At 42.6% G+C, this 24,995-nt stretch overlaps 3 protein-coding genes across 16 annotated transcripts in view; 1 reads left to right on the forward strand and 2 right to left on the reverse strand.

Moving 5' to 3' along the window:
- The window catches only part of AGFG1 (ArfGAP with FG repeats 1), a 36,601-nt gene extending 35,703 nt beyond the window's left edge, over nt 1-898 (forward strand). For 12 of the 13 annotated variants that reach the window (XM_038145395.1, XM_038145396.1, XM_038145399.1 and 9 more), the window contains one exon: nt 148-897. In XM_038145395.1, the coding sequence (XP_038001323.1) occupies nt 148-207 (60 nt within the window). In that variant the 3' untranslated portion in view covers nt 208-897. Of the gene's footprint in view, nt 1-147 lie in introns of all 13 variants that reach the window. The other variant, XM_038145407.1, reaches the window with a different exon arrangement.
- On the reverse strand, nt 350-13,332 carry LOC119704342 (thiamine transporter 2-like). 2 transcript variants are annotated; one of them, XM_038145412.1, is made up of 6 exons: nt 11,227-13,332; nt 9,250-9,402; nt 6,509-7,325; nt 5,004-5,196; nt 4,366-4,507; nt 350-3,596 (listed from the first exon to the last, which is right to left on the reverse strand). In XM_038145412.1, the coding sequence occupies exons 2-6, from the start codon at nt 9,397-9,399 to the stop codon at nt 3,474-3,476; spliced, it is 1,425 nt and encodes a 474-aa protein (XP_038001340.1). In that variant the 5' UTR covers nt 9,400-9,402; nt 11,227-13,332; the 3' UTR covers nt 350-3,473. The 2 variants fall into 2 exon arrangements, with proteins under 2 accessions (XP_038001340.1, XP_038001339.1); XM_038145411.1 differs by having other exon boundaries at nt 9,250-9,406.
- A 148-nt stretch (nt 13,333-13,480) lies between these two features.
- Nucleotides 13,481-23,422, reverse strand: LOC119704341 (thiamine transporter 2-like). Its single transcript, XM_038145410.1, has 6 exons — nt 23,247-23,422; nt 20,543-20,708; nt 19,392-20,208; nt 17,721-17,913; nt 15,996-16,137; nt 13,481-14,849 (listed from the first exon to the last, which is right to left on the reverse strand). The coding sequence occupies exons 2-6, from the start codon at nt 20,690-20,692 to the stop codon at nt 14,670-14,672; spliced, it is 1,482 nt and encodes a 493-aa protein (XP_038001338.1). The 5' UTR covers nt 20,693-20,708; nt 23,247-23,422; the 3' UTR covers nt 13,481-14,669.
- Between the last annotated feature and the right edge of the window lie 1,573 nt (nt 23,423-24,995).

Genomic DNA, 24,995 nt, shown 5'->3' on the forward strand with positions numbered 1-24,995 from the left:
AAGCAGGAGAAAGCAGATTGCAATATAAAACAGAAGTACTCCCTGGCAGGTTATTTTTTTAAAATATATTCTGCATTTGTTATTTACAATATGGAAAAAAAAATCTTAAAATACTTGCCTTATTTTTCTTTGTTCCTTTTCCCCCAGGCTGGTGCACCAACAGGACAATTTCCAACAGGAAGCTCATCAACCAATCCTTTCTTATAGCCTTATAGACACTTTACCCAAAAGAACTCTTATGTGGTCACATAACATCTCTGCGCCTCTTGCACTGTTGTCTTGTTTCACTGATATTAGCTTTAAACACAAAAGAAGTCTTTAAGAAGTAAAAATAAAAGCCTGCATTGTGTACCTTTAAAAAGTTTCAGAAAGAAAAAAAAAAACCACCCGACACAAAAAACAAGAAAACCAACCCCCCACCAGGTAATAACGTGCAAAACAGAGGGCTGTGGTAACATCCTTGAACCTGTGAAGTGGCAGGTAAAAAGTAGCGGTATCATGTGTATTAAAATTGGCTAATAAGTTATTGCAGATACCACACTCATTATGCTGCAGTACTGTACATATTTTTCTTAGAAAATAGCTATTTGTGCATATCAGTATTTGTAACTTTAACACATTGTTATGTGAAAAATGTTACTGGGGAATAGATCAGCCACTTTAAGGTGCTGTTGTATCTCTTGGAATGAATGAGCTGCATCATTTTAACCATTGGTATTGGAAGTCACGAAGTTAAATTGAAGGTTTGTTCATTTCTCAAAATGTTTTCCTTTCCTAAGAGCTCTTCTATTTATACATGCCTAAATCTCTAATGTTAGAGGGATACCTGTCTGCATAATAAAGCTGATCATGTTTTGCTACAGTTTGCAGGTGAAAAAATAAATATTAGAAAAAAAACCCTGTGTAGCATTATTTCTGTGCAGTAACATTTACTGGATGAAAATGTACACACTGTGTACATCACAGTGTGTGTCCATATGAGGTGTCCAAAGCAATGTGTTTAAAGGTGAGCTAAGCTTAAAATTTTCACATGCCTCATTTGGATGTGTTTCTTTTTGTCCTTGTGGTGAAGCTCGCTGTTCTAGCTCAGGTGAAATGACCTGTCACACAGGAGAGTGTTAGGTGAGGTTTGGATTGTTTGGATACAGTATGTCATGAAGGACACTGGAAGCACTGTGAAGGGTAGTTATTGGAGAGAAGGTTTGCAGCAAAAGACACCTTATTATGGGTAACTAATGACAGGCTCTGAACAAGCCTTAGTTGTGGTCTGAACAGAGTGTGTAACAGCAGGCCAAAGGACCACAGGTGTAATAGCCCTCTCTTTATTAAAAACTGATACATATCAGTAAGAGCTCCTGTGGAATATTAATTTTTTTTTTAATTTACAGAAATATTTCCTGCCATACTACAGTGAAATTTGTAGAGGGAAAAAATGTCTGGCTTGTCTTCCTCTGTAACAGTGATAAGGTTCAAGAAAAATATAACTGCATCAAAGTAGTTGGTGTTTTAAACAGAGATGAATTTAGGTACAGTTCAAATGTAATACTGGAATTTAACAAACAATGCCAGTATATTGTGAATACATAAACTGCAAGCTTAAAGGTTTCTGACCAGCTGGAGAATAAAATTCTAACAGCTTTCAGGATAACAGGAATAAATAAGGTGAGACTGACTTTTTTTAAAAAGGACACAAGCGTCCATTTGCGATAAACACGAAAATTCTTCAAGGTAAATCATTTCCCTTGTAATTGACTGCCTGAATGTCAGATAGGTTTTTCTAGGGCATCTGAAAGGTTTGCCCTCTGCTTGTAAAAACATTTGTGCTAATGCTTTTGACTTTTGTTGCCTGCCTATGGGGGCTGTAATTTCTTTTTGTTTGTTTTTGTTTTTTAAACTTTGGAGATACCAAGGAGGAGACAAGCAGCTCATAAAACATGCTGCAAGTTTTCCGTACTTAAATGTCTGGTTTTGTCCTGCTGGTATATTTAAAACAGGCTTGAAGGCTCTCTTGTTTCTGATGGAGACTGCTCCAACAGAGTGTGGTGTTCAGTTCCCAGCATTCTCGGGGGAATTCACTGAAGAAATCCCCAGCAACTGGAGGTTTGCAGGGTATTAGTGACACTCCTATTCATCACTGTATTTTAGCACAGTGTAAATAGTTATAACTCTCCCTGTTCCCCAACCTTGGCTGTTTTGGATAGTAAGAGATAAATGCAGTTGAGAATGGGGGACTGCAGGGCTTGTGGAATACTTAAAAATGCTTAGTGCAGAGAACTGGACCAAATCAAAGAGATGTCTTGTCAATGAGATGAGTGTTATGAAAGAGCAACAATTCTGTGCCCTCTTCACTTACAGTGGTGTAAATTAGGCTTTGGGCAAGGACTAATGAGATCAGCATCTATAGAGATTGTTTTAATCCAAATATTATTGCTGAGATACTGAAACTGATTGAAGTATGCACGGCATGTAGTTTAGAATATGCTGTAGTAGTGGAATACTTTATTTTTCATAACCAAATTAACTGCTGATAAAAGGTTTGCAACTTTTAACTATACACAAGCACACCTCTTTAGTCTGTGTTCACGGATTTTAGCTTTGTCAAATTCCAGATAAGCTGAAGATCTTGTATTGTTTCGAGTCTTCTGTATATTGAGCATAAACTGACACCATAGGTGTTTCACTGATTAGGTTTTAAAATAGCTTTATTTACAAAATGAATTTTTCACTCCTGATTTAAAATGTTTTCATCATGGAAATCTCTGCAGTTATTCCCTCAATTGGTCATGCAAATAGCATAGTTGCCTAAAAGCTGTATTTTTATGCTTTATCATCAAAGCACTTCACTTGATAACTTTAGGGCCCTTATGCAGAAATTAATATGGAGACCCCCTAGATTAGACTTCAGTCCTAAACATCAGCTGTTACAAGTTAACAAGATGCTACACTTGCAGGACCATCCTGAGTTCTGTAAGGCAGATGCGATGTCCAGTTGAAAAAGTCTTAAGTTTTCCAAAGGCCTCTGTGACAAATTTTCTGACAGGTCATTGTATGGTTCAACTGCTTGAAGATTCCCTGGACATCTCTGATGGTCTTCTCTCAGTAAATCAGTTGCCTTGAATTTAAATACTCAGTAGAAGGGAAAGTCCCAAGGTTGTTCTGTGAGTTCCTCTGGTGCGAGGTTCAGGCATTTGTATGTCCTCGTGCTCACTGAGCTTTAATAGACGTTCGTATGTCAGATCACTAAATTTGAATTAAAAGACTGTTTGAGAAATGTTTGTATTAAACTGCTGGTGAAGAAAATGGAGGACATGCATAATCCTGTTGACAAAGCTCTCTGTGCAGTAGGCTCATAAACAGCTTGTTTCAACCTGGACCAGTTTTGCCTGATTGAACGTTATTTTTCTCCTGATTTGTTGTCCAGATGATGGAGCCTTCTGCATTGTTGCTTGTAACAATTGCTTTTGTCTCTGTTGTTAAGGGGCAGTGCTTTCAGTAGCCACACTTGTACTTCTGCATTTGATGGAAATTATGGTGTACATGCTTCTGATCAGGAAAATTCCAGTTATGACTGTGAAGTAGCTGCCATAAATGAGAAACTGGGAAATGGAGGTGGGGAAGGAGAAAAGTAGTTATCTAACAGGAAAAACAGTTTTTGACTTTAAGCGGTGTCTCTCCATTGCTGCCTTCCCTTCCCTGTCACCTGTACCCAGAATGACCCCATCTTGAGAGGATTCAAGAAGTCTGGACTGCTTGACTTTACACTATAGAAATTCTGTGGTTGTAAAAGGGGGTAGATAATGTTCTGATATGTCCTTCTCCACCTCAGTAGGGAGGAACATCTGTCTTGTACTTTGTCTCCTCTCTGGAAACACAAAACCTAGAGTGTTAGACTCATTCAGTGTCTAAATTTAAACGAATTTTAGAAATGTAGTGGGGAATTGCAATGAGTTAATTTTCAGAATTACAGTAACTTTAAAGGTGCGTCCACTGGAACTAGAATTACCCTAGTAATAGACCCATAGGTTGTGTTTCAGCTGGCTTCCTGTTTCTGGTTAGAACTTGTGAATAGTAGGCCTGTTCTTGTGAACTTGTGAATAGTAGGCCTTTTATTTAAAGAATATCCAGAGTAATAGGTGGTCACATTTGCCTTCTGTTTTGTGAACACAGGTTATTTTCCAGTCATCCCAGCCTTGGGAGGCCTGGAGGACAAGCAGGTTGTAGTAGTTCAAGGCAGTTAATTTTAAATGAGTCTTTTTCCAGGTGAGTAACTGTCCTGAGCTTGCACATTACCACGGGCTAATCTTGGAGTAGAACCTGCTTTTGAAGGAGAGTAGGGGAACTAAGCAGTGGGACTGAGTAGCTTACCTGAGTGCTGATATCCAGTCCCAGACCTCTTGAATCTACTACAACAACTGTTAAAATCGTCTGAATCACCAGTGCAACAAAGTTGTTGAAGCCAAACATCAAAGCATAACGCTCCATGCTGAGGTTGACAGCAATCTGAAACCTGACAATGAATGCACAGGTTCACAAAACCGTGGAGAGCGAGGACGGGGACAGTGGATGCACTTATGGGAACAGTTTAATGGGCACAGTGTATTCTTCAAAGGACAAGATCACTTCAGTCTTGGCTATCAAGCTTTATCAGCTTCATTTTGACAGAAATTTTTTGGTTTTTTCTGGCTTTGTGACTTTTGTGCATCTTATTTCCCTTGTGAATATTTTTGCTAAATACCTGTGTATATTCATTGGATCATTTTGAGAATACTCATGCATTGAACAGCCAAGTGCAGAAGTTACCTTGTTCTGACTTGGAGTGTACTCTGGTAATGGTTAGGTCATATAATTGTACCCAGTTTTATACAGGCTAGAAACAATACATAGTGCTGTCATAACCTATTTGTGTTTATATCTAGGGAAATGTCCAGTAAATTTTTGATAAATATAAAAAGTTGACAGTGATTTAAATCAATTTAGTTAGAACAGTTGTGTGTTGTACTTACGTTGCTATTGTTATAAGGAGCATATAGCAAGCTTTAAATGCAAGATAACCAGCATAACATGCCCAGATGTTGTCAGTGAAGTGCATAAGAAGCAGAGAACCAGTATCCAGTGCAGAGAAAATTGCCAAAGCCAGTTCTCCAGAGAGATCCCAGTTTACTTTGACATATCCAACTGCCATGGATGTTGCTGAACCTAAAAATTGAAAAGTAGTAATTAAAACATTGAAACATTATCATTGAGAGCCATTGCATAACTGTCATTGGATCATGCCAGGAGCTCTTAAGTCTTGCTCACAGTGGACTTTGGTAATGGTATGGATCATATTTCTTGTTAGGGGTGTGGGAGTCTTCTGTTAGTTTGGATGTTTTCCTCCTTGCTTAAACCCTTCACTGCCTGAAGTGCTCCAGGAAAGTGCCTCATGCCTAAGGCTGGCAGCAGCAGTGCACTATCGTTGCTCCGTTTTTAGACAACTACAAGCATAGAAAAGAACAATCCCACCAAGCATTTTCTGCCAAAATACGTATAATGAGTTTAGTTACTTCATGTGAAGTTCTTTATGGAAAGAAAATCTTAGCACTTTATGCCTTTTTTACTGGAAGTGTAGTTTCAGTTTTTGTGAAAGCCTTATGAAACTGCATTTGCCAATGTCTTACTGGCCATCACATGTGTTAAACCCTTACTCGAGTCTATTGCAGTGTAGCAAACCCCATGTTCGCAGGTGGGCTAGCACAAAAACAGGACTTTGTTTGCTGGTTGTATGTGTTCTTCATCAGAATTGCAAAAATTGGAGCAAACTAACCCCTTTGGTCCATCCCTGCCATGAGCAGTGGTTCCCAGTGCTGTGAGTGCCTTCTGTACTCTGAAATTGTGACAAGTGCCAGAGGGTGTAAGTGCAAGAAAGACTGGGAACACTACTCAAAGCAGTAGTCAGAAGTTCTGGAGTAGCTTCAGTTCAACAGGAGTTGAACAAATGACCTTTGTTGTGGCAAACATGGCAATCAGGACACAGATGTAGTCGCAGAATGTTTGTTGAGGAGCACTTAAAATGGAATGATTTTTAATCCAGTGTCTAAATAGACAATTTCACAGTATGCTCTGAGTAGTATTTAGAACAGTGTATCGGCTAACATATTATTTTAGTTCCTAAACCAGCCATCTTAAGGTGTATTTGAGGGAGGAGTATGCAAGATATCATTGCACAGGATTTTGATGTGCTTACTTGAGGTTAAAGACAGGGTCTAAACAGAGCTGTAAACTTGGAACTCTTGAAACATTTTGGCAGAATGAGTCTCCTCTAAGAAGGGAAAGCTTATTTATATAAGTTTTTTAAGACTAATTTTGAAGAGCCCACTGTAAAAGTTTATAGAAAAAACATGCTTTGTATACTGTTTATTTCTTAGTCTGTTCCCTTTAGTCCTCACAGGAGATGGAAAGGCACCAAACACATTGCTGAAGAGTCCCTTAGCACAGGATGGGTTACATGTAACTGCTTATGATTGCTTACCCAAAAAAGTTGCTATTGCTTCGACAGCTCCGTTGTACACTGCGGAGCTGTGCGAGGGGGCTCGGAAGTCCCACAGCACCTGGACATAATTCACCACCTGGTTAAAGCCGGCCGTGGCCAGAGCCCACCACAGGGACCAGTAGAGGAGCTTGCGGGAGCCGTAGCAATCCCTCAGGTCCCTGCCCAGCTGCAGCAGCACGCTGAGCATGTGCCCGTGGGGCCCGGCATTGCCGGCCCGGGGCTGGGGGCTCGGGGCCCTGGCAGCAGGATCAGGGCTCCTTTCCTCTGCGCAGCTCGAGGGCCTGCGGGCGGCGCCCACAGCCGGCCCTTTGCCAGGCCCTGGCACAGGCTCAGGAGCGTCTTTCCTGTGGAAGAACATGCTCCTCTGGGGCATGGGCAGGAAGAACGCGCACAGGAATGCCAGGGACACGGAGGCCAAGGTAATGGCGTTGAGGTAGAAGTAGGAGACGTGTGCTAAGGACACCAGCAGCTGTCCCAGCACGGCGGCCACGGTGGCTGCCACCAGGGTGACGCTCCTGCAGTAGCTGGTGACCCTCTGGTAGTGTTGGGTGCTGACCACGCTGTAGATGTAGGCGTAATAGGCCACCTCGGTGGCTGTGACCATGCCATAGAAGAATTCCACCAGCTGCATGGCCACCACTCCATGTGCAAAGAGCAGCAGCAGCCACGTGACGATGAGGCTGATGCCCTGCAGGAGGAGGACGGGCTTGTAGCGCACGTAGTCTGTGAGCAGGAACACTGGGAAAAGGAGAGCGAGGTAGGAGTATGTCCAGACTGGCAGAATCTGGTTGGTAACCTACAACACAATAAAAGAGGAAATGTTAAATAAAACAGCCCCAACCCCCTATATGTTTAAAATACCCTTTTGGATGGTGTTACTGCTGAAACAACATAGTTCTTTCAGCAGTGGATGATATGAAATATTGGTATGTGTGAACAGTGCAGGCTTAAGCTGCTTTTCGTTACAAGACTGTGACTTCACTATGTAAGGACTAAAGACAGTGATGCTATGCTCCACTAAAGAAACAGATAGATAAATTGGCTTAAAAAGTAATTCCCATAAAGGCCTATGAAGAAGGCAGGTTCTGATGTGCAGCTGTTTAAAGCTAACTTTGTGTCTGAGGTAAGTCTCTCTAGTTTCAAATCCTATTCCCTCCACTATCCGAAAATGAAGGCCTGTTTTAACTTACTGTGAGTTATTGTATACCTTTGGTTGTCTTCCCTTGGTGGGTATAGATAAAAAAAATCATGTGCCTCTTACAAAGGGGAACTGGAACTGCACAGAGTGTGTAGCTGCTACTAGGGTACTGCACCTTCTCTGTTTTTTTCAGATTTAAAGTGTAAGTAAGGAAGTCTTTCAGTAAGTTTAAGTTGGACTTCAATACACAGATGCCCTGTGAAGAAATTCTTTCTCATTTTTCTAAAACTGTTCTGATTTTGGGTTGGAAGGTGCTGTTTGTGGTTGCCACTAAAGCTCAGTGCTTGCCTGGGCAATTTTGGCACACCTGGAGTAGATATCCTTATTATAAATGCACATCACAAAGCCACCTTCTTCTGTGACTCTAAGTTACCTGTGTTGGGCAGTCTTGCCCAGTAATTGTGGGGCCTGCTGAGGTATCCATTCCTAATGGCTTGTTCTCTGCTTAAGCAGTTAGACTAGAAAGGAACTGTATCAAATACTGGAGGAATGCTTTTTACTTCTGAACAGGTACTGGAATGATTTTGCATAGTGAGCAGCAGGCTCACTGTATCTTTCTGTGTGACTTCTTTTGTTTCTCTGAACTTAGAATTACCTCATGGAATTAACTCACTGGAGGTGAGTTTGGCTGAAAGAGACAATATCTGTACCATGCTTGCTTTTGAGTTAAGGATTCTTGCTGAAATCAGAATTAAGGCATTCTATGATGCTATCTGTGAGATTTATATAAGAAATAATGCTTTCCCTTGTGGTTAAAACAAAAAATTAGAAGGAGGGAGAAAAAAACTCCCTGACAACCTAAACCACAAATACCTTTTTTCAGCAGAAACCTTGGGTTCAGAGTGTGCTGGTAGATTCTGCCTTAACATTTGCTACTGCACATCAGGAATGACTGTTCTTCATATTAGCTGTACGTGGGTGTAGCAAGCCTGTGTTTTCTAATTATACTGTTAGCTCCATGACTCAGCCACGTGTTAACCATGTCCCCTTCTGCTGGGAGGTGTACTCCTGAAGCAGCCAGTGCTGAACACAGCACACAGCAAGGAAACTTGGAGTGCATGTTTTTGTCAAAAACCCCCAATTTTTCTGAATGTGAACCTAACCTCCACAGGTTAATGAATGCATGAAATATAGGGAATATAGGAAAATAAGCTTACTCATAAGGGGAAGGCTGCTTAGCTGGGAAGGCTGCTTAACTTTCTTATGTTTTGCAATAAATTCTGTCAGTGTAATCAATTCCATGGTAAGTATAAATAAATGTCTCCTCTGGGATGTAGAGAGGAACTAGCTGACCTGATTTTGCCAAAAATATCAACCACCAAAGGGGTTTCAAAGTCCTAAGAATGTAGGGACTTTAAAGTTTGGACCTCCTGCCAACGAGGTGTCTCCCTACTCTTTTCCAGAAGCATCTTAAATATGGGTCTTTAGATAAAATATTCACACCTCATCTTCCCTTCAGTTACTGCTGTAAGGCCTAATGCTTCAAGCGTTTTAGTTACTGCTTCAGAGAATAGCTACATACCTCTTCAGTTGTTAGGTTTTTGTCTGGTCCTGTTAGATAGGGGGTGAGAAAAGATTCTGATGGCCTCATTGTGGTGAAAAATCCATTTGCACAGATGATCACCGTGGGAAAAATCCAGCTGTGGCTTGTGGCTCCCTTCCAGCAATCCATAATCTACCTAATCAAAAAAAAAGGTGGCAAAGGAAGAATAGATGCTCTTCACAGTTGGTAAAATTTAATTTTCAAATTTGCTTCTTAACTAAACCTACCCTCACTCCCCTGAAGCCATAACCACAAGTGAAGGCTGTGGTGGTGGCATCCATTGTAACTGGATTTAGGGGGACAGGTGGCAGTGTGGCAGCCAAGGGCTGCCCACAGAGATGACTCCGGTGTCTGGCTGGTGTGCAGATGTAAACAAACCACTGATCTCAAGCTCTCCTGCACTGAGCTGCACTCCTGGATCTCCTCTTAGGCAGGGACACCTCTGGCAGTTACTCCTGAGGCTGAGATTCTTTGCTGCAACACATTCTTGGTAAGTGACTAACAGCGTGCTCAGCCTCAAAACCTTGGCTAAGTCATATAAAGAACTTACTGCACATATTGCACAAACCTTTAGATGGAAGCAGTTGACCAAATCTGGGACTAGGAGTGGGTCTAAGCTGCACCCAGGATCCTCTCTGAGAGGAGTTTAGAGCCCAGTGACTGAGCAGGAGAGTCTCTCTGACAGTTTTACCTGTCTTGCTATCTCTGCACTAAGACAAGCACACTTTCCTGTTGAGTCTTGTTAAACCACTGTCACATTTACCACTGAACTTTGTATTATTGATAAAGGGCAGTGTCGCTTCTGTCTTGTGAGTGAAGTGCATGGCTCCAGCTATGCCACGTGCCTGAGCCAATGTTCCCCTCACTGAACCTGCCTGGCATCACAGCTGCAGCTTGGAAATGAGCAGCTGGATCAAGGTGCATCAGCCTGGTAAACTCTGTATTGTCTGTCAAAGGTTGCTCATAGTGACGTGCTTAGGGCTCAGTGGCTGTGCTGTAGCAGAAGAATAAAGTTCCATTGTGGTCTCATTTCTGAATAAATGAGTGGGCAAAATGTGAGATCAAAGCTCATTCTGTGTGCTCAAGGAGTTTCTTTTCTGTTGATTTGCAAATCTGATTTCTTTTTGTTGTCTTTTTTGATTTGACACAATGACCATGCAGATGTTCTTGATGGAAATAAAAGCCATCAGGCAGCTCAACCCATTGTGACCTCAGCTTCTTCAAAATGCTTTAAAACTCACCATGTTTCTTGCACTCCAGTCATTGGAAAGGGTAAAGAAAGATCCAGAAACTATCTGCTCATGGTACCTGCTCAGACTTAGAATAGAGAACTACTGACTTCACTTTTGAAAGTGATGACCAAAAGGAGAAGGAGGCTTGTTTCTTCAGTGTAGTTGGCATCAAAAAGAAGTCTAGAAAGATTTGATTTTTAAAGTTTATTTTACTTCTTTTGTGTTAAAAAGTCAATTTCACTGATCCTGAAGTAAGTGAAACTGTTTTCAATCATAAGCAAATGAAAGCAAAGCACCAGCTGATGTTTAATCATGCTGCTACAAGCTGTGTATCTCAAATTGCTGAATTCCACTCTGTAGCAGGCACTTTTGAAGAAGTGCTTCTGCTTGCACTGTGAGATGATATCCATTAAAACTTAGTATAAATCATATGTTATAAAGACAATATTTCTGTGACCTCAGAGGAATATTAGGAAAAGCAGCCCTAACCTTGTAACTTGATTTTTAAAAATTGCCTGTCATCTTTCTCTTACAAATAACTGTAAATAAAATATAGTCTCTAGTATCTTTGACTCAAGACCTTATTTGAAATGTGATGAAAATATTAAAAAATTAAGCCCTGAGCTGATCAGTAACATCTCCATCAATCTTGCATCACCTCTAACTGCACTGAGCAAGTGAGTTGCCAGCACACTCCCAAATAACTCCAATAGTGACGAATTACCTGTCAAGGCTCTGGCTGTGGTGCATTTCCTGTGGATTCAGGTGCAGTTCTTCCTAGAATGGCTTTGTCTTGCAGAGAAGTGAGAAACCACCCTTTAGAGCTGGTGGTAACCAGAAATTTCTGTAACTTTTTTCCCAAAAAGTTATTTCTAAACTTGATAAAATGTCATCAGAATTTAAATAATAATAACAACTTGTCATAGCTGTTCTTTCTTGCAGAACTTGTCCATGAAGATTGCAGGGAAAGCGTTCTTTATGGGTTTTGTCAGCAAACTGAGTTCTATTTTTAAGATAAAACTGTAAGACTTAGTGTAGCTAATGATTAATAAAACCTGTTGTGACAAGAAAGCAATGATTGCATTTTTTCTGTTAATAAATACCTTTAAAAGCTCTGCTCTCTGATTAATGGAAAGACAGATAACCAGTTTTACAGTTTGGGCTAACAGTGTCCCTGTCCCGTGCATAGCACAGAGGCCTTTGGGCTCCTGGGGTCTGCTCTGACTCCTGCCTGTGCTGGGGCCATGGGAGGTAGGACAGCAAATGCTTCCTACTATTAGTTGGCCTGGAATTACTTCTGTATAGGGACAGATCTGTCATTTAAGGACAAAGGGATGAAATTCAACTGCTAAATCTAGGTTATAGCTAAAAAATTAACAGGCTTGTTTCAGAGAAATGCTGCTGCTTTGCTTTCCTTTGCCCATTTCTTTTTTTTTTTTAAGACTGTACTGCCTGCATCTTCCAAGGTTTGTCAGAGGCTGGAGTTCACCCTGAAGCCTGTTGGTAGGATGTGTGTTGACCCTGGGAGCAGAAGCCAGGAGCCTCAGCCAGGAGCTCCCTTTGGGGAGCTGAGCCTGCCTCTGCCCTTCATCCTCCTCCCTGGCCAAGGGCTTTGAGGCAGGGAAACGACCTTGGGAAGGGAAGGTGCTGCTGGGCAGGGGCTGAAAGGGCTGCTGGCTTGTGTTTCTCTGGTAGCCCACACAGTGCTTGGGCAGTACCTGCATGTTTTAAATACAAACACACTATTTGTTCCTTCCTTGTTTGCTCAAACTGGCCTTACCAGCTTGTTGGACTGTATCTTCATGGAAGGTTTATGCCCAAACCCACTAATGTTTCAAAGGTAATTAGTGGTGTATTTAGAGGGGGTTGCAGCTGTGGGGAGGAATGTGCACAGCTCTGGAGTTCCATGTTTGCATGGAAACCTTTAACACGCTGGAAGAAAGACAAGCAGTACTACAAGCTGCTAGGAGAGGTGGATGTGTTGAGAATTTCCTTTTCCTGCAGAAGTAGACAGCCTATGGTTCCAGCCTTCCTTGTAACCTGCCAAGTCTCAACTATCTCCTCTCCGTAGTGTGTGTGTGCAGGTACACAAACACACAGGTGCATGTGTACATCTTACTCTTTTAAAAACCTCTGACTGCTGGGTGAGTTCTGATTTGCAGCTGAAAACCCAGGATAACATAAGGCCTTGTCTTTCTCCTCCTAACACTCCTAAGAGCTGCCTTCTTCATCCCTTAGTTCCCCCATAATGCTTTCTGCCAGCTTCCAACCTCAGAATCATTATTTTGGAGATTAGAGAGACTAGGAATGGATTCTTTATTCTTTAAAGTCTTATCTGTTTTCTGAAGATGGTTTTCTCTACAGGTGCAAGCCAAATACACTGTGTCTGCTTGGTCCTTTGCTCCTCAGTGGCATCCTACAGACACAAAGATCAGTTAGCTCTAGCCAGAACATAAGAATGGAGCTGAAAATATGAAGTTCCTCTTTTTAGTTTAAGCACAAGCTCTTGTTAACTTCTAGTCTGGGACTGACATCTAGTTCTAAACTGAATGCGTCAAAAGAAGATTGCTACTCACAAGGAAGAATAGAAGAATAGTCCTTACTCTCCTGGATTCTGTCCCTGTTTCTACAGGAAGGAGCATCATGCCCTCAGTTCTGCAGTAAGAGAAGAACTCTCACTGGAGACTAAGTGCATCTCCTATTTTTATGACTGCAATGGTTAAACTGTTCTGCTTAGAGCCTGTTTACAGCAGACAATGTCCCCACAATGCACAGTAGTAAACAAAAGACCTAAAAAATTAGCCAGGTTCATTTTATCAGATTCTACTGATTCTTCTTGTGACTTGAAACAAATTGCTTCTGTCCTGCCTGCCCTTGCCTCTGGGCACTTTGTCTAGTTGCAGTGTGTGACAGTGGTATGAAAAGCTGGTATGTCTGTACAAGTGATAGCTTGTGTCTCTACAGAAAAAAATATTCTGTAAATGCTAAGTGGTTTTTATTAGTTAGATGTAGATATTGGAAGCTAGAAGCAAACAGCAGTACAGAAATAACTTCAGCATATGGATATGGTTCATATTAAATTAGACATTCACTATGCAAACTCATTTCTAGTCTCTTTTTTCTTGTTCTGGACTGTCTTTTGGACAAAATTAGATGTAGGACTTGGAGCTTCTTGACATGAGTTTGGCTGATCCTGCCAAATTCTTGGCCAAGACCAGTGGACCTCCCTCACTTGGCACTCAAAAGCACACACAATGCTCACTGTTTGTTTCAGTTATAAATCTTCTTGGATATTCCTGTTAATCTGGAATTTTCCTCTATGGAATCAGCTAAATTTCTCCACAATGTCCTTCTCTGGTTTTAGTCTGTGCTACTTAAGCTCTTTCATATTATTTTTTTTCCTGCTGAAAGAGGAAGATAGTCCTGAATTGAATTTTACTGGAAGCACAACCAAAGGGGTGGTGTTCTGGCCTTTTGCTTGGACTCTGGAGTTATTCCCTTCTCAGCAGAGGTTGCTGTGAAGTCAGCACAGTGTTTGTAGCTCTCAAATGTGGGCCAAGCAACAACTGTGATGTAGCAGTGTTGCAGTGAAGCTCCCAGGACAGGTTGTGCAAGCCCAGCTTTTTGCAGCCTGTGTGCAGTGAGCTGTGGGATGAGACAGGAGGAGCCTGTCCCCCATCTGCTGTACTGGCTATGAAAGAATAGAATGATGCAAACATGATATTTTCTTCCTTGGTTCAGAACAAGGGCTATGCAAAGGGGAGTCACACCCTCAGCCACTGCATCAGCAAATGTGACAGAAGCAGCTTTGCTAGCACCACATTCAGGAGCTACAATGAGCAAGGCAGGGTGAACTCTGCTCTCTTCCATCATGCATGGGGAGATGCAAAGGTTGTTGCTCTGATTCTGTGTATAAATTACTGCCCTTAAGCTATTTATATGCATGTAAATAAGAATCTAAAGCAACTTATCTTTTATTCTTGGCACAGCGCCATTCTGGTGAGCTCTCTGCTGGCATATGTTGTGCTGAAGTGCTGGAATGATTCAGCGTAGCTTTTCAGGGCTGAGTTGAATGTTCTTCTTGCTCTGCTGTTCCCTGCGTGCTGCTCTTCTTCCCTGCTGGGAGCCCTTCTCCCAGGAGAAGCCCTTCTGCAGCCTGCCTGCCTCCTACAGCCGTGTCATGTAGCTTGTGACAATCTGCTCTCTTGACTCGTGCTCAGCCTGGTTCAGCTGCTCTGTGCAAGATCTCACTATTTTCCTTTGGCATTTGCATGAGACCAGCACACAAATGCTTCTGATCATGAAAATCCCATGTATGACTGTGAAGTAGCTGCCATAAATTAAAAACTGGGAGAGGAGGAGAAAAAGGCAGAACAATTAATGAAAAACACATTAGAGGAATGCTGCTTCTTCTGAAGATGACAGTCAGTCTGATTTTCTTGTGTTCTGGCAGTTTCTCTATACTTGAGTTTCTGCTTTGTGATTAAGCAAAATCTCAGCTTTTCAAGTATACAGCAGATAACTGTGAAATGAAGATCTGCCCCTTTCTTCCATTCCTTATGTCTCTTAATAAACATCAGACAGGGAGAGGGATAAGAACAGGATATTTTTTCCTATTAGTGCAAAATGTAGAAGTACCTTCATTACCCACATGTTCATGAATAATCTGCGTGAAGAACCTGAGTTGATCCTTGGTTTGCTTTTACACATTTCAGTAACTGTCACCCCTATGGTTTAAGTAAATATACTGTAATTTTATATCAGTATTTCCAACAACAGTGGCAAGGCTATTTATGAAGTCCTACATATTCCTGTCCTTAATTTTAAAGATTTAATGTTTGATTCAATCTTGACTCTTTGAAAGTCACTTTTGCCTCCTCTGTGCAGAGTGTGAATAGCTTTAGTCTTCTTCAGACCCATTAGAGTAGAAAGCTGCCCCAGCTGAGAGCTCATCTGAGGAAATGCAGAAGTCAGTAGGTTTCAGTTGACTTCACCATGAGTGACATCGGGTTGAAGTTAGGGACATTGTTGGGAGAGAGGACATCCCATCCCAAATGAAGTGCCCAGGCTGTGGGCAGGAGACTCTATTGCACATGTTGAGATACAGACCAGGTTTGCTCTTGAGCTGAAATAAGTAATCCACACTGTGCCTCATAGTCCTGAACTCCCATTCTGCAACTGACAAAACCAGTCTGAGCTTTTGGGAAGAGAGGATGGTGTCCTATTAACTACTAAAACTGGTTGGATAGCAGGGCCTGGTTAGTTATGTTCTGGTGTATCTCCCTTTATAAAGTAACAGACCAGCATCTGTAATCCCAAATGCATTAAAAGGCAAAAGGGAAGAATGATGACAAATTATGGTGAAGAATGACAAGGGAAGAATGAGATGTCTGGATTTCTATAGAAGAAAGATAATTAAGTTGTCTTTTGGCATAGGAATTTTGAAGGTGACTTGGCTGAGCAGTAAATAGGAAGTAAGGTAACTGCACTTACTTGAGTCACTATGTCCAGTCCCAGGCCTCTTGAATCTACAACAACAATTGTGAGAATGGTCTGGATCAGCAGGGCAATGAAGTTGTTGAATCCAAACATCAGGGCATAGCGCTCCATGCTCAGATTGACGGCGATCTGGAACCTAACGGGAAACTGGCAGGTCAGTCACTTCCCACTGGGAAAGCTATTGCTGAATAGCAGTCAATGAGGAGAAAGTGATTCATGGAGATGGTGCATCAAGGACAGAGGAAATGGTGAAATGGTGCTCCATTTGTTTGTTTGCTTCATTGCTTTCTCTAAAAAAAAAAAAAAGTCTGGGGTACCATAGTGTATTTTAATATTTTGTTTGAACTGCATGGGCTGCTTTTCTAACCTCTGCTTTCAGATGATTAGGTAGAATGTCAGTTGTGTGTACCCTTCCCCTTTGCTCCTTCTCTGCCTGCACAGACGACTGTGCCAGACATGCTGTGAAGAGTCCATGGCTTGAAGATTTCAGAGACCTGGCCAGGCAAAGCTGTGACTTGTTCTGGCACTGGAAGCAGTTCTGCCCTGGCTGGGAGGTCACTCTGGGTATCTTCTAACCAAGCTTTCCATGGTAATGAGTCACGTTTTGCTTTGTGATTTGACTGTGGAGGTAACATGCAGCTTATTTCTGTCAAGAGCCTGTAGATTTTTACTTGCAATATCTTTTATGACAATAATCAAAACATCTTTCTTTGCAATATACAGCTGCAAAGTTTCTGTACAAACAAAAAAGTGTTATTCATTCAGGACTCATTTTCAATGGCTTTAGCTTGGGAGATTTTTGCAAGATTTTACTTTGTTGGGGTTTTTTTATAATATATTGAAATAGTCCAGGAGTAATTAACTATAATGTAATAACAATCTACCAAAATGACAATTAAGAGTTCACTTGACTTCCTTCAAGATAGGCATAACCTTGCCATGCATTACAATGTTAGCAATTTTTTAAAATGGTATTTGATAAATTTTGGAGTTGGACACAAAATGCATCCAGTATTTTTGTTAATGAAATAGTGTGGTATGTCTAGAGACATTCCAAGCAAGAAAATGACTGGAGCAATAACATTTTATATTTATTGCACAGGATGAAATGTTTGTTATCAATAGTATTTATACATTTCTATTTCTGACAACAGAATAGCTTGGTCTCCTATAAAATCTCGTCTGAGTTTACATGTCCTATGTTCCCTTTTATTCCTTCTTTACATCTTAATATCACTAATGATTATATGCATAAAATTATGTTGGGGAACACTTTATGTGGAGTCTTTTCCTCCATTCATGCAGTTCATGGCATGCTAAAAGGTTCATCAGTAGGGGGTCTAGGCATATGGTGATCCTAAAGGATGGCTGTCAAGGTATGCTTGTCCCTATTGTTCACTTTGCATCTTTCATGCCAGGAAGGAGGAAAATGGCTTCTACATTTTGCAGTTACCATTGCCTTTAGTAGTAACATTACCTTGTGCCTTGTTTAATTTCTGCTTGGGTAAATGTTCAATGTCCTTTTGACAATTTTTCTTTCCTGGTTGTTTGGAAGAATGAAATACAACATAACCAGACATTTAAGCGTTCTTGTCGTTACCTAAACTGTAATGTCAAGCATTAGGTCAGCTACCTCTGAGGAAAAGGATGCTCAAAGCAAACTCAACGTAGGGTCAGTATTCTGTGCACGATGGCAGCACTGTGATGATTTGTACTTACGTTGCTATTGTCAGGAGGAGCACATAGCATGCCTTGAAAATGAGATATCCAGCATAAGATGCCCAGATGCTACTAGAGAAGTGCATGAGAAACAGACAGCCAGCATCAATTGCAGAGAAGACCCCTAAAGCCAGTTCCCCAAAATGGTCCCAGTTAATATTCATATATTGTACTAGGAAAGATGTTACTGAGCCTAGAAAAAGAGAAAAAAATACGTGTAAATATTGTATCTGCTCCACAGCCTGTATGACCAAGTCTTGCCACACTCACATGCTGAAAGGCAATGCTGAATTATGAAGCAGAGTAGTCTAAGTTTGAAAGCATTTCTGATGACTTCTGCAGCTGTGCAGATGACTGGTCATTTTAAGAAAACTGCATATATCAAGTCTCTGCCATTCTGTTCTTAGTGTTTTATTCCACTTCACGGGATAAACTGTAATGTAGGAGGATTCATTATTTAGGTGTCTGTACACAGCATGGATCTCTGGGGAGAGAATTAGGAACATGGCTTGGAGTTCAAGAAGGAAATTCTTCCACCTTCTCCTAGCTGGACTAGTAAACCTTCTATTGAACAGTTTAGCTCTGTGCACCTCATAGAGGGGGGTAAACTGTCAAAAAAGTGAATTTTGAGGCATCAAGGAAGTATATGCAAGGAACGAGAAAGGATAGGTTTGCTTTTCGTGGGCCTCCTAGAAGATGCATCTGTTGCAAACTTAAGCCACCTGACTGCCCATCTTAGGGGTCCCAGACCCTTTTAAAAACTTCTATAAATTATATTTTAAAACTTCTGTACTTATACACTAAGAACTAGGCAAGTCCACGAGAGAGAAATTCATCAAGGAGTAGATACTACAGGAAGTCTTCAAGTTCATGATTCACGTGGTCTATTTAGTTGCCTGCTGCAAGAGTAGCATCTGTTTCTCCTTAAAGGCTGTAAGGGTGACCTGAATGACCAGGTGTGGTGCAGACATGTTTATTTTTCCTGGTAAAACACACCCCCATGTCTTGTGCAAGCTCTTTACAGCAGCACAACGTGTGCCAAGGCAGGGCGGTATCCTCTGATGTTACCTTTTGATAACCTCTCTTCGCATGTGTGGCGCGAGCATCTGCTCCCAGTACGAAAGTGGAATGGCTCAGATCGGTATCGTAAGGATTCACAGGGTGGTTTTTCCCCTGAAAATCTTTGTATCATGCAATGATTAAAATTTTTCTTTTTGTCTGGTTGCACAAGGGTATCTCACTAGAAAAAAAATTTAAATGAGAGGATTATGTTCTTTCTGTGTAAAATTTTTACAGAAAACTTCTCCCATGTGTGTAAGCTGATAGCATTGTTATGGGAACATTTCAAAACTTGTTTTGGGGAAGTAAAACCAACACCCAATAGCCTCATCCAAAGAAACAGGAGTGCTTCTGAATGGATTTACCAGCTAGATGCAATGTCTGTGTGACTTGCACGCTTTCTGTATACTGGAAAAATACAGTTATTTGTCTGCTACTGAAGAAAAACCACATAACTCACATTTGAACTGTTGTAAATCAAAGACCTAGGTCTTGAATGCACAGGGTGTGCACTGGCTCCCTGGAGCGCCTGCAACGCAATGGCACTTTGAAAGTTTATAAAGTGAAACTTCAGAGGCTGTCATTGTGATCAGTGTTTAAACATTGACTTACTCAGAAAAGTTGCTATTGCTTCGACAGCTCCGTTGTACACTGCAGAGCTGTGCGAGGGGGCTCGGAAGTCCCACAGCACCTGGACATAATTCACCACCTGGTTAAAGCCGGCCGTGGCCAGAGCCCACCACAGGGACCAGTAGAGGAGCTTGCGGGAGCCGTAGCAATCCCTCAGGTCCCTGCCCAGCTGCAGCAGCACGCTGAGCATGTGCCCGTGGGGCCCGGCATTGCCGGCCCGGGGCTGGGGGCTCGGGGCCCTGGCAGCAGGATCAGGGCTCCTTTCCTCTGCGCAGCTCGAGGGCCTGCGGGCGGCGCCCGCAGCCGGCGCTTTGCCAGGCCCTGGCACAGGCTCAGGGGCGTCTTTCCTGTGGAAGAACATGCTCCTCTGGGGCATGGGCAGGAAGAACGCGCACAGGAATGCCAGGGACACGGAGGCCAAGGTAATGGCGTTGAGGTAGAAGTAGGAGACGTGTGCTAAGGACACCAGCAGCTGTCCCAGCACGGCGGCCACGGTGGCTGCCACCAGGGTGACGCTCCTGCAGTAGCTGGTGACCCTCTGGTAGTGTTGGGTGCTGACCACGCTGTAGATGTAGGCGTAATAGGCCACCTCGGTGGCTGTGACCATGCCATAGAAGAATTCCACCAGCTGCATGGCCACCACTCCATGTGCAAAGAGCAGCAGCAGCCACGTGACGATGAGGCTGATGCCCTGCAGGAGGAGGACGGGCTTGTAGCGCACGTAGTCTGTGAGCAGGAACACTGGGAAAAGGAGAGCGAGGTAGGAGTATGTCCAGACTGGCAGAATCTGGTTGGTAACCTACAACAGAAGAGAAAATGTCAGTGTTTTTATTGTTGAGGAAAGGAAGTTCATGTATTTTAAATGGCGTTGTAGAGAGAAGTTTTTTCTCGGAAGGAATTCATAAAATATATAACCACATTGAATCAGCATGGGACTGTTGGGCAGGCAAATGGATCTTGGATCTGTTAAATGGATCTTTTATTTATGCAGTCTGCTGGCAAATTGTAACCTGTCAGAGCTAGTTAAATTTGTGCTTTTCTTTTCTTTTCATCTTTTTAAAAAACTTTAAACAGTGTTTTCTGTGTCTATTTTCACTACTTCAGTTAAAAGAAATCATAGAATAAAACCATACCTCGTCTGTGGTCAGGTTTTTATCTGGTCCTGTTAGATAGGGTGTTAGGAAAGGTTCTGATGGTTTCATCATGTAGAAGAATCCATAGAGGCAGAGGATCAGCGTTGGAAAAGCCCAGGTGTTGGTTTTCTCTTGCTTCCAGCAGCCCATGGCCTCTGCAGCAAAGCTGAGGATAAAGTTTGTTAGAATAATGATACTGCCCATGCAAGTGCAAAGAGACCTTGTACTTGATTTTTATTTTGTGGTTTCTAATGCTAAGGAGTGCTCTTCAGAAGTCGACAGTTCAAAATAGTTTTTATTTATAACGTTCAAGTGAACAGCTATTCCTTACATTTGTCTGCTGCTCTCTTTGTAGAAAGTGCATAAAAAATGAATTGGAAGATCTTTAGCTGGGAGACTACCCTGTCATTCTATCTGCACTGACCAAGATAAACACAGGAAAAGCTTTTCTAGATTGAAGTGGCAGAAGACAGCTGAGCACTGAGATTTCCCTCGACACCGTGACTTATCACAGCCAAGCACCTTGTTGAATGATAAAGATAACTCTGGAGCAGATGGAGCTGCTAAGAAATAGAGAAAGGATATCAAGCCAGACACTCATCTGGAATTATCTGCATAAGAAGTCTACTTTGGATACAGACATCATATTTCCCATTTATGAAAGTGGTCACAGAAGGTTAACAGTTCATGCTGAAATGAAATGAAGCAGGTATTTTTGTTCTTGTCACTAGGTGAGGTGATGGAATAAATTAAAATGTGCAACTCTGCTAGAGAGAGCCCAAACAAAAGTCAAAATGGATGTAATGGGGACATGCAAAGGAAATAGACAGTAAGTTAATATCCATATTCATGTTAGTATAGGCAATGTCAAGAATCGTAATGTGTGCAGTTTATCTTTTGGAGCCTTTTGGACTTTGCATATTAGCAGATGGGATTTCTATCACTCTGCTTTTGACTTTTCTCTACTTCCCTACTGATAAGTCTTTCTTTTTTGGGCAAAAAATGAATCTTATAAAAATCTGGAAAATGGAGTGGTGTTTTTTCACAAAATTTTTTGTAAAAGCTGAAGGAAGGTCTATTCAGCCCAAAGCAGTCACGTCCTGATGAGTATATCACTCCAGGCTGGATGGGCAGAGGATCCTTTTTAATAGTATGTGATATGTACAAGACAGTAGGCAATCATTATGCATCTTCTTTTCAAACTTCATGCTATGACAGCACTTTTTGCTGACAGCCTGACACACTAAGAAAAGGCTGCAGATCCAAGGGAATTTGAATTACTTCCTTTGGCGCATAGGGGCAGAAAGCATGGGCATTACAGGATTCCAGCAGAAACGAGCCCAGCTCTGTGTCAGCTCTGCAGGGTGAACCACTAGATGGCAAGGTGGCCCCAGCAAGGAAACGAGCTGGGGAGGACTGAGAGACACTGAGTGCTCCAGGAAGGAAGCATTTCTGCCCCTCCTTCCTCCTCAGCTGTTGGAACATCAGTCTGCTGCAAACGTGGCTTTGGCAGGACCAGTTTGGGCCGTGCCCAGGATCATGCTCACTGAGTCACCATAACACCCCCTGGCTCTCCTCCCACGTGGAAATCATTAAAGCCATACAGCACCCCAGTGCCATGGGAATGCTTCCTGTGATTCTGAGAAAGGCATCGAGAAGAGTGGGGTGGAGAGCATCTCTAACACTGTAACGAGAAACATTTGTACAAGTCAGCTTTGGGATGTAGCCAGGGCATATTTTTCCCTTTCTAGCCTAGGTTCTGTGCTCTGGTCTGTTTCAGGTCTTGCCCTGTTTGCTCACCCCACCAGTAGGCTGTGTGACACAGGGGCAGCAAGTCTCATGTAGCCTGTCAAAATGTCACACACACCTTGGGAGGTGAGTGGGGAAGCTGCTGCCTCTGCAGGGCTTGCAGGGTGCTTGTGTTGCCCCTGGGATGCTGCCCATGGGTGGCAGGGCTTTGCCATCCTGTGCAGGAATTCATGGTTTCAGCTGCAAACAGAAGAACTTCGGGCGTGTCCTGGTCACTGCATCCCTACAGGGCCAGCTGTGCACTGTGCAGGGTTCTGGGCTAGACCTGCACCTCTAATCTGCACTTCTGCTCTTTGAACTGCCAGTGTTAGGCTGGTAGGTGAAGTCAGGTGAGAAGTTTCCCACTTGATACGAGGAGAAAAAACCTGTCACTGGTGCTGAGCTGGGAGGGGCAGAGGGCTGAGGGCTCTCAGGGGCAGCCCACTCAGCCCTTGGGGAGTGGGAGATGGTGTCACCCCACCTGCCCGGTGATTTGGGTTCCACTCACACCCCAGCCCTTGCTGAAGCTCCCTCCAGCTCTGCAGCTGCTGTACAAGCCCTCCTTTCTGCATTCCTAACCACAAACCTCTGACAACCAGAGCTCTGCCTCGCTGCTTGAGGGGGAAAGATCCAATTTGTTCCTGGTTCAGTCATCCCATGTGGTCAATTTGTCTTTTATAAATCTAGGTTTTGTTCACTTTTGAAGAGATTTTAGGATGCCTTGGTGATGATTTGCAACAAAAAAATTCCACTGTTTCTTTTTTCCTTCAGCAGTTCTTGGTGCTAGAGCTGTCAGCTCTTCTAAACACAGCCTAACACAGCCCCCCAGCTCCCCATTGGATTGCTCTCTTCTTTCCTCCCACTTTCCCTTGTCATTGCAGGATTTCATATTTCTAAAGTTCATATATAATCATACCTTCTGTGCTGGAGCTCTTCCTTTCTTACTTCCAAGGGAAAAGCCTCCTTTTAGTATTCCCAGTCTTACTTCTGGTTGTCCTGTGTGTATTGCAGCTACTGGACTCTGTTTGGGTTTTGTGCTTTTCCTGTTCTTCTGGTGTTACAGCTTGCTCTGACCCCTCCTTTGGAAAGGCCTCCAGCTGGCTTGCTTTCAGCACCCTTAAAGGAACAGCCAGATAATCCTGGCCTGTCTTTGCCCCAAGGCAGCAGTGAATCAAGACCCAAACTACAGTTTAGTGCCTGACTGGCACAAAATCAATAGAGGAAGTTCTGTTCCCAAAGAATTTTGGGTCTATTTGACAGAATATGTGGCTTGGGAACCACGTACCTGCGCCTCAAAGTGTATATTAAAGAGGGAGCAGTAGCTGTGCGTGGGTAGTTACGGAGGTAAGGGTGAGCAAATACCGCTGCTGCAAGATTGGAAGGTATCCACATCACCTCCATGGGGTTTCAAACCATTCTGAAAAACTTAAAAGGTAAAAAGCAAAACACCCTGCTCTGCTTCCTCTTGACTTATTTGCTGGCATATTTGTCCGATTTTTTGCTTTGACAGGTTCTTACAGTGCTGCTGAAGATGGGGACAGCTGCCCTATAGCCAGCTTCAGATGATTTTGTGGGACTCACAACAGCAGAGCACACTCTGTAAAATGTACAGATTTTCACAAAAAGTATTTACACAAATTTAGATCCACTCCCACCCTGGTCCCACAGCATGTAGGGATGAGGGACGAGGGAATGAGGGATGTAATACATATTTAGGAATATGACCGATACAGTAGGGAAATGTGTAAATATTTGTAAATAACAGTGAATTATCCAACCAGAGGAAGGCAGCATCTTGGTTCACACACAGTAAAATGGAACTGTAACTTTATGGACATGTACATGAATATGAAAAAGGTATGACATTCCTTGCTGGGTCAGAGAAGTGTCTCAGCTCAGCCATCTTTGCCAGATTTTGCCATCTTTGCCTTCTGCCCCCTCAACAATCCAATATTACAGGATTAGGGATGTTAGAGGGGCCATCCCTGCCTCTTGCATTTATAACTTGTTTGTTGGCCTTTGTAAATTAAACCATCTCCTCCTGCCTGGGACAGTGCTGTGCACTTCTGGAGTCATAGAACACCTAGAGCTGGGAGGGAGCCATAGGGATCATCATGTTCCACTCCCTGCTCCTGACAGGACTATCTCCAGCTGAACCATGTGACTCAGGGTGCGTCACCAGACACTCCTCACACGCTGGCAGCATCTCTAATGTATGTGAAACTAACGCATGGAAGGAAAGTAATCATTCCTTTGGGCTCTTTCCCAGCCATCAGTCACTGCTGACGCTGATCCCAGAGTCATCTTGGTTCTTCCTGTTCCATTGACCCTGTGGCTATAGAAGGTGACAGTCTCTCTGAGAGAGCACTGAGTATACCTGCATTTGGTTTTGTTCTCATGAACTCTTGCTAAAAGAGAACTCTTGAGGGAAACTGTGTTACTTGGGGTTTGCATTGACTTACTGAAGAATCCAACTCAAATTTCTTGACACTGAGAAAAACTGCAAAATTCTGTTTTTCCTGTAATGCAATAATGAGAAAGAATGATTTAAGTAATGTCCAGGCATTGATGTTTGGTTTCTCTGCTTTCAGATCCTCTTTTATCCTTCATTATCTCTTCTTTCCCATAGTCTTCAATCCATCTTGTTTGTAGTTAAAATTTCTTG

Source organism: Motacilla alba, chromosome 9 (genome assembly GCF_015832195.1).
Source record: "Motacilla alba alba isolate MOTALB_02 chromosome 9, Motacilla_alba_V1.0_pri, whole genome shotgun sequence".
NCBI lineage: Eukaryota > Metazoa > Chordata > Aves > Passeriformes > Motacillidae > Motacilla > Motacilla alba.

Excerpts from the sequence above, each read along its gene's own strand:
- LOC119704342 (XM_038145412.1), bottom strand. The coding sequence starts at position 9,399 with ATGGATTGCTGGAAGGGAGCCACAAGCCACAGCTGGATTTTTCCCACG. Across the intron at positions 4,508-5,003 it reads CTCCTTATAACAATAGCAAC|GTTTCAGATTGCTGTCAACC; the intron begins GTAAGTACAACA and ends ATTCATTGTCAG. Across the intron at positions 3,597-4,365 it reads GACTGGATATCAGCACTCAG|TTTCTCATTTATGGCAGCTA; the intron begins GTAAGCTACTCA and ends TCCATTTCCCAG.
- LOC119704341 (XM_038145410.1), bottom strand. The coding sequence starts at position 20,692 with ATGGGCTGCTGGAAGCAAGAGAAAACCAACACCTGGGCTTTTCCAACG. Across the intron at positions 20,209-20,542 it reads AAAACCTGACCACAGACGAG|GTTACCAACCAGATTCTGCC; the intron begins GTATGGTTTTAT and ends CTTCTGTTGTAG. Across the intron at positions 17,914-19,391 it reads AGCAATAGCAACTTTTCTGA|GCTCAGTAACATCTTTCCTA; the intron begins GTAAGTCAATGT and ends CTCTTTTTCTAG.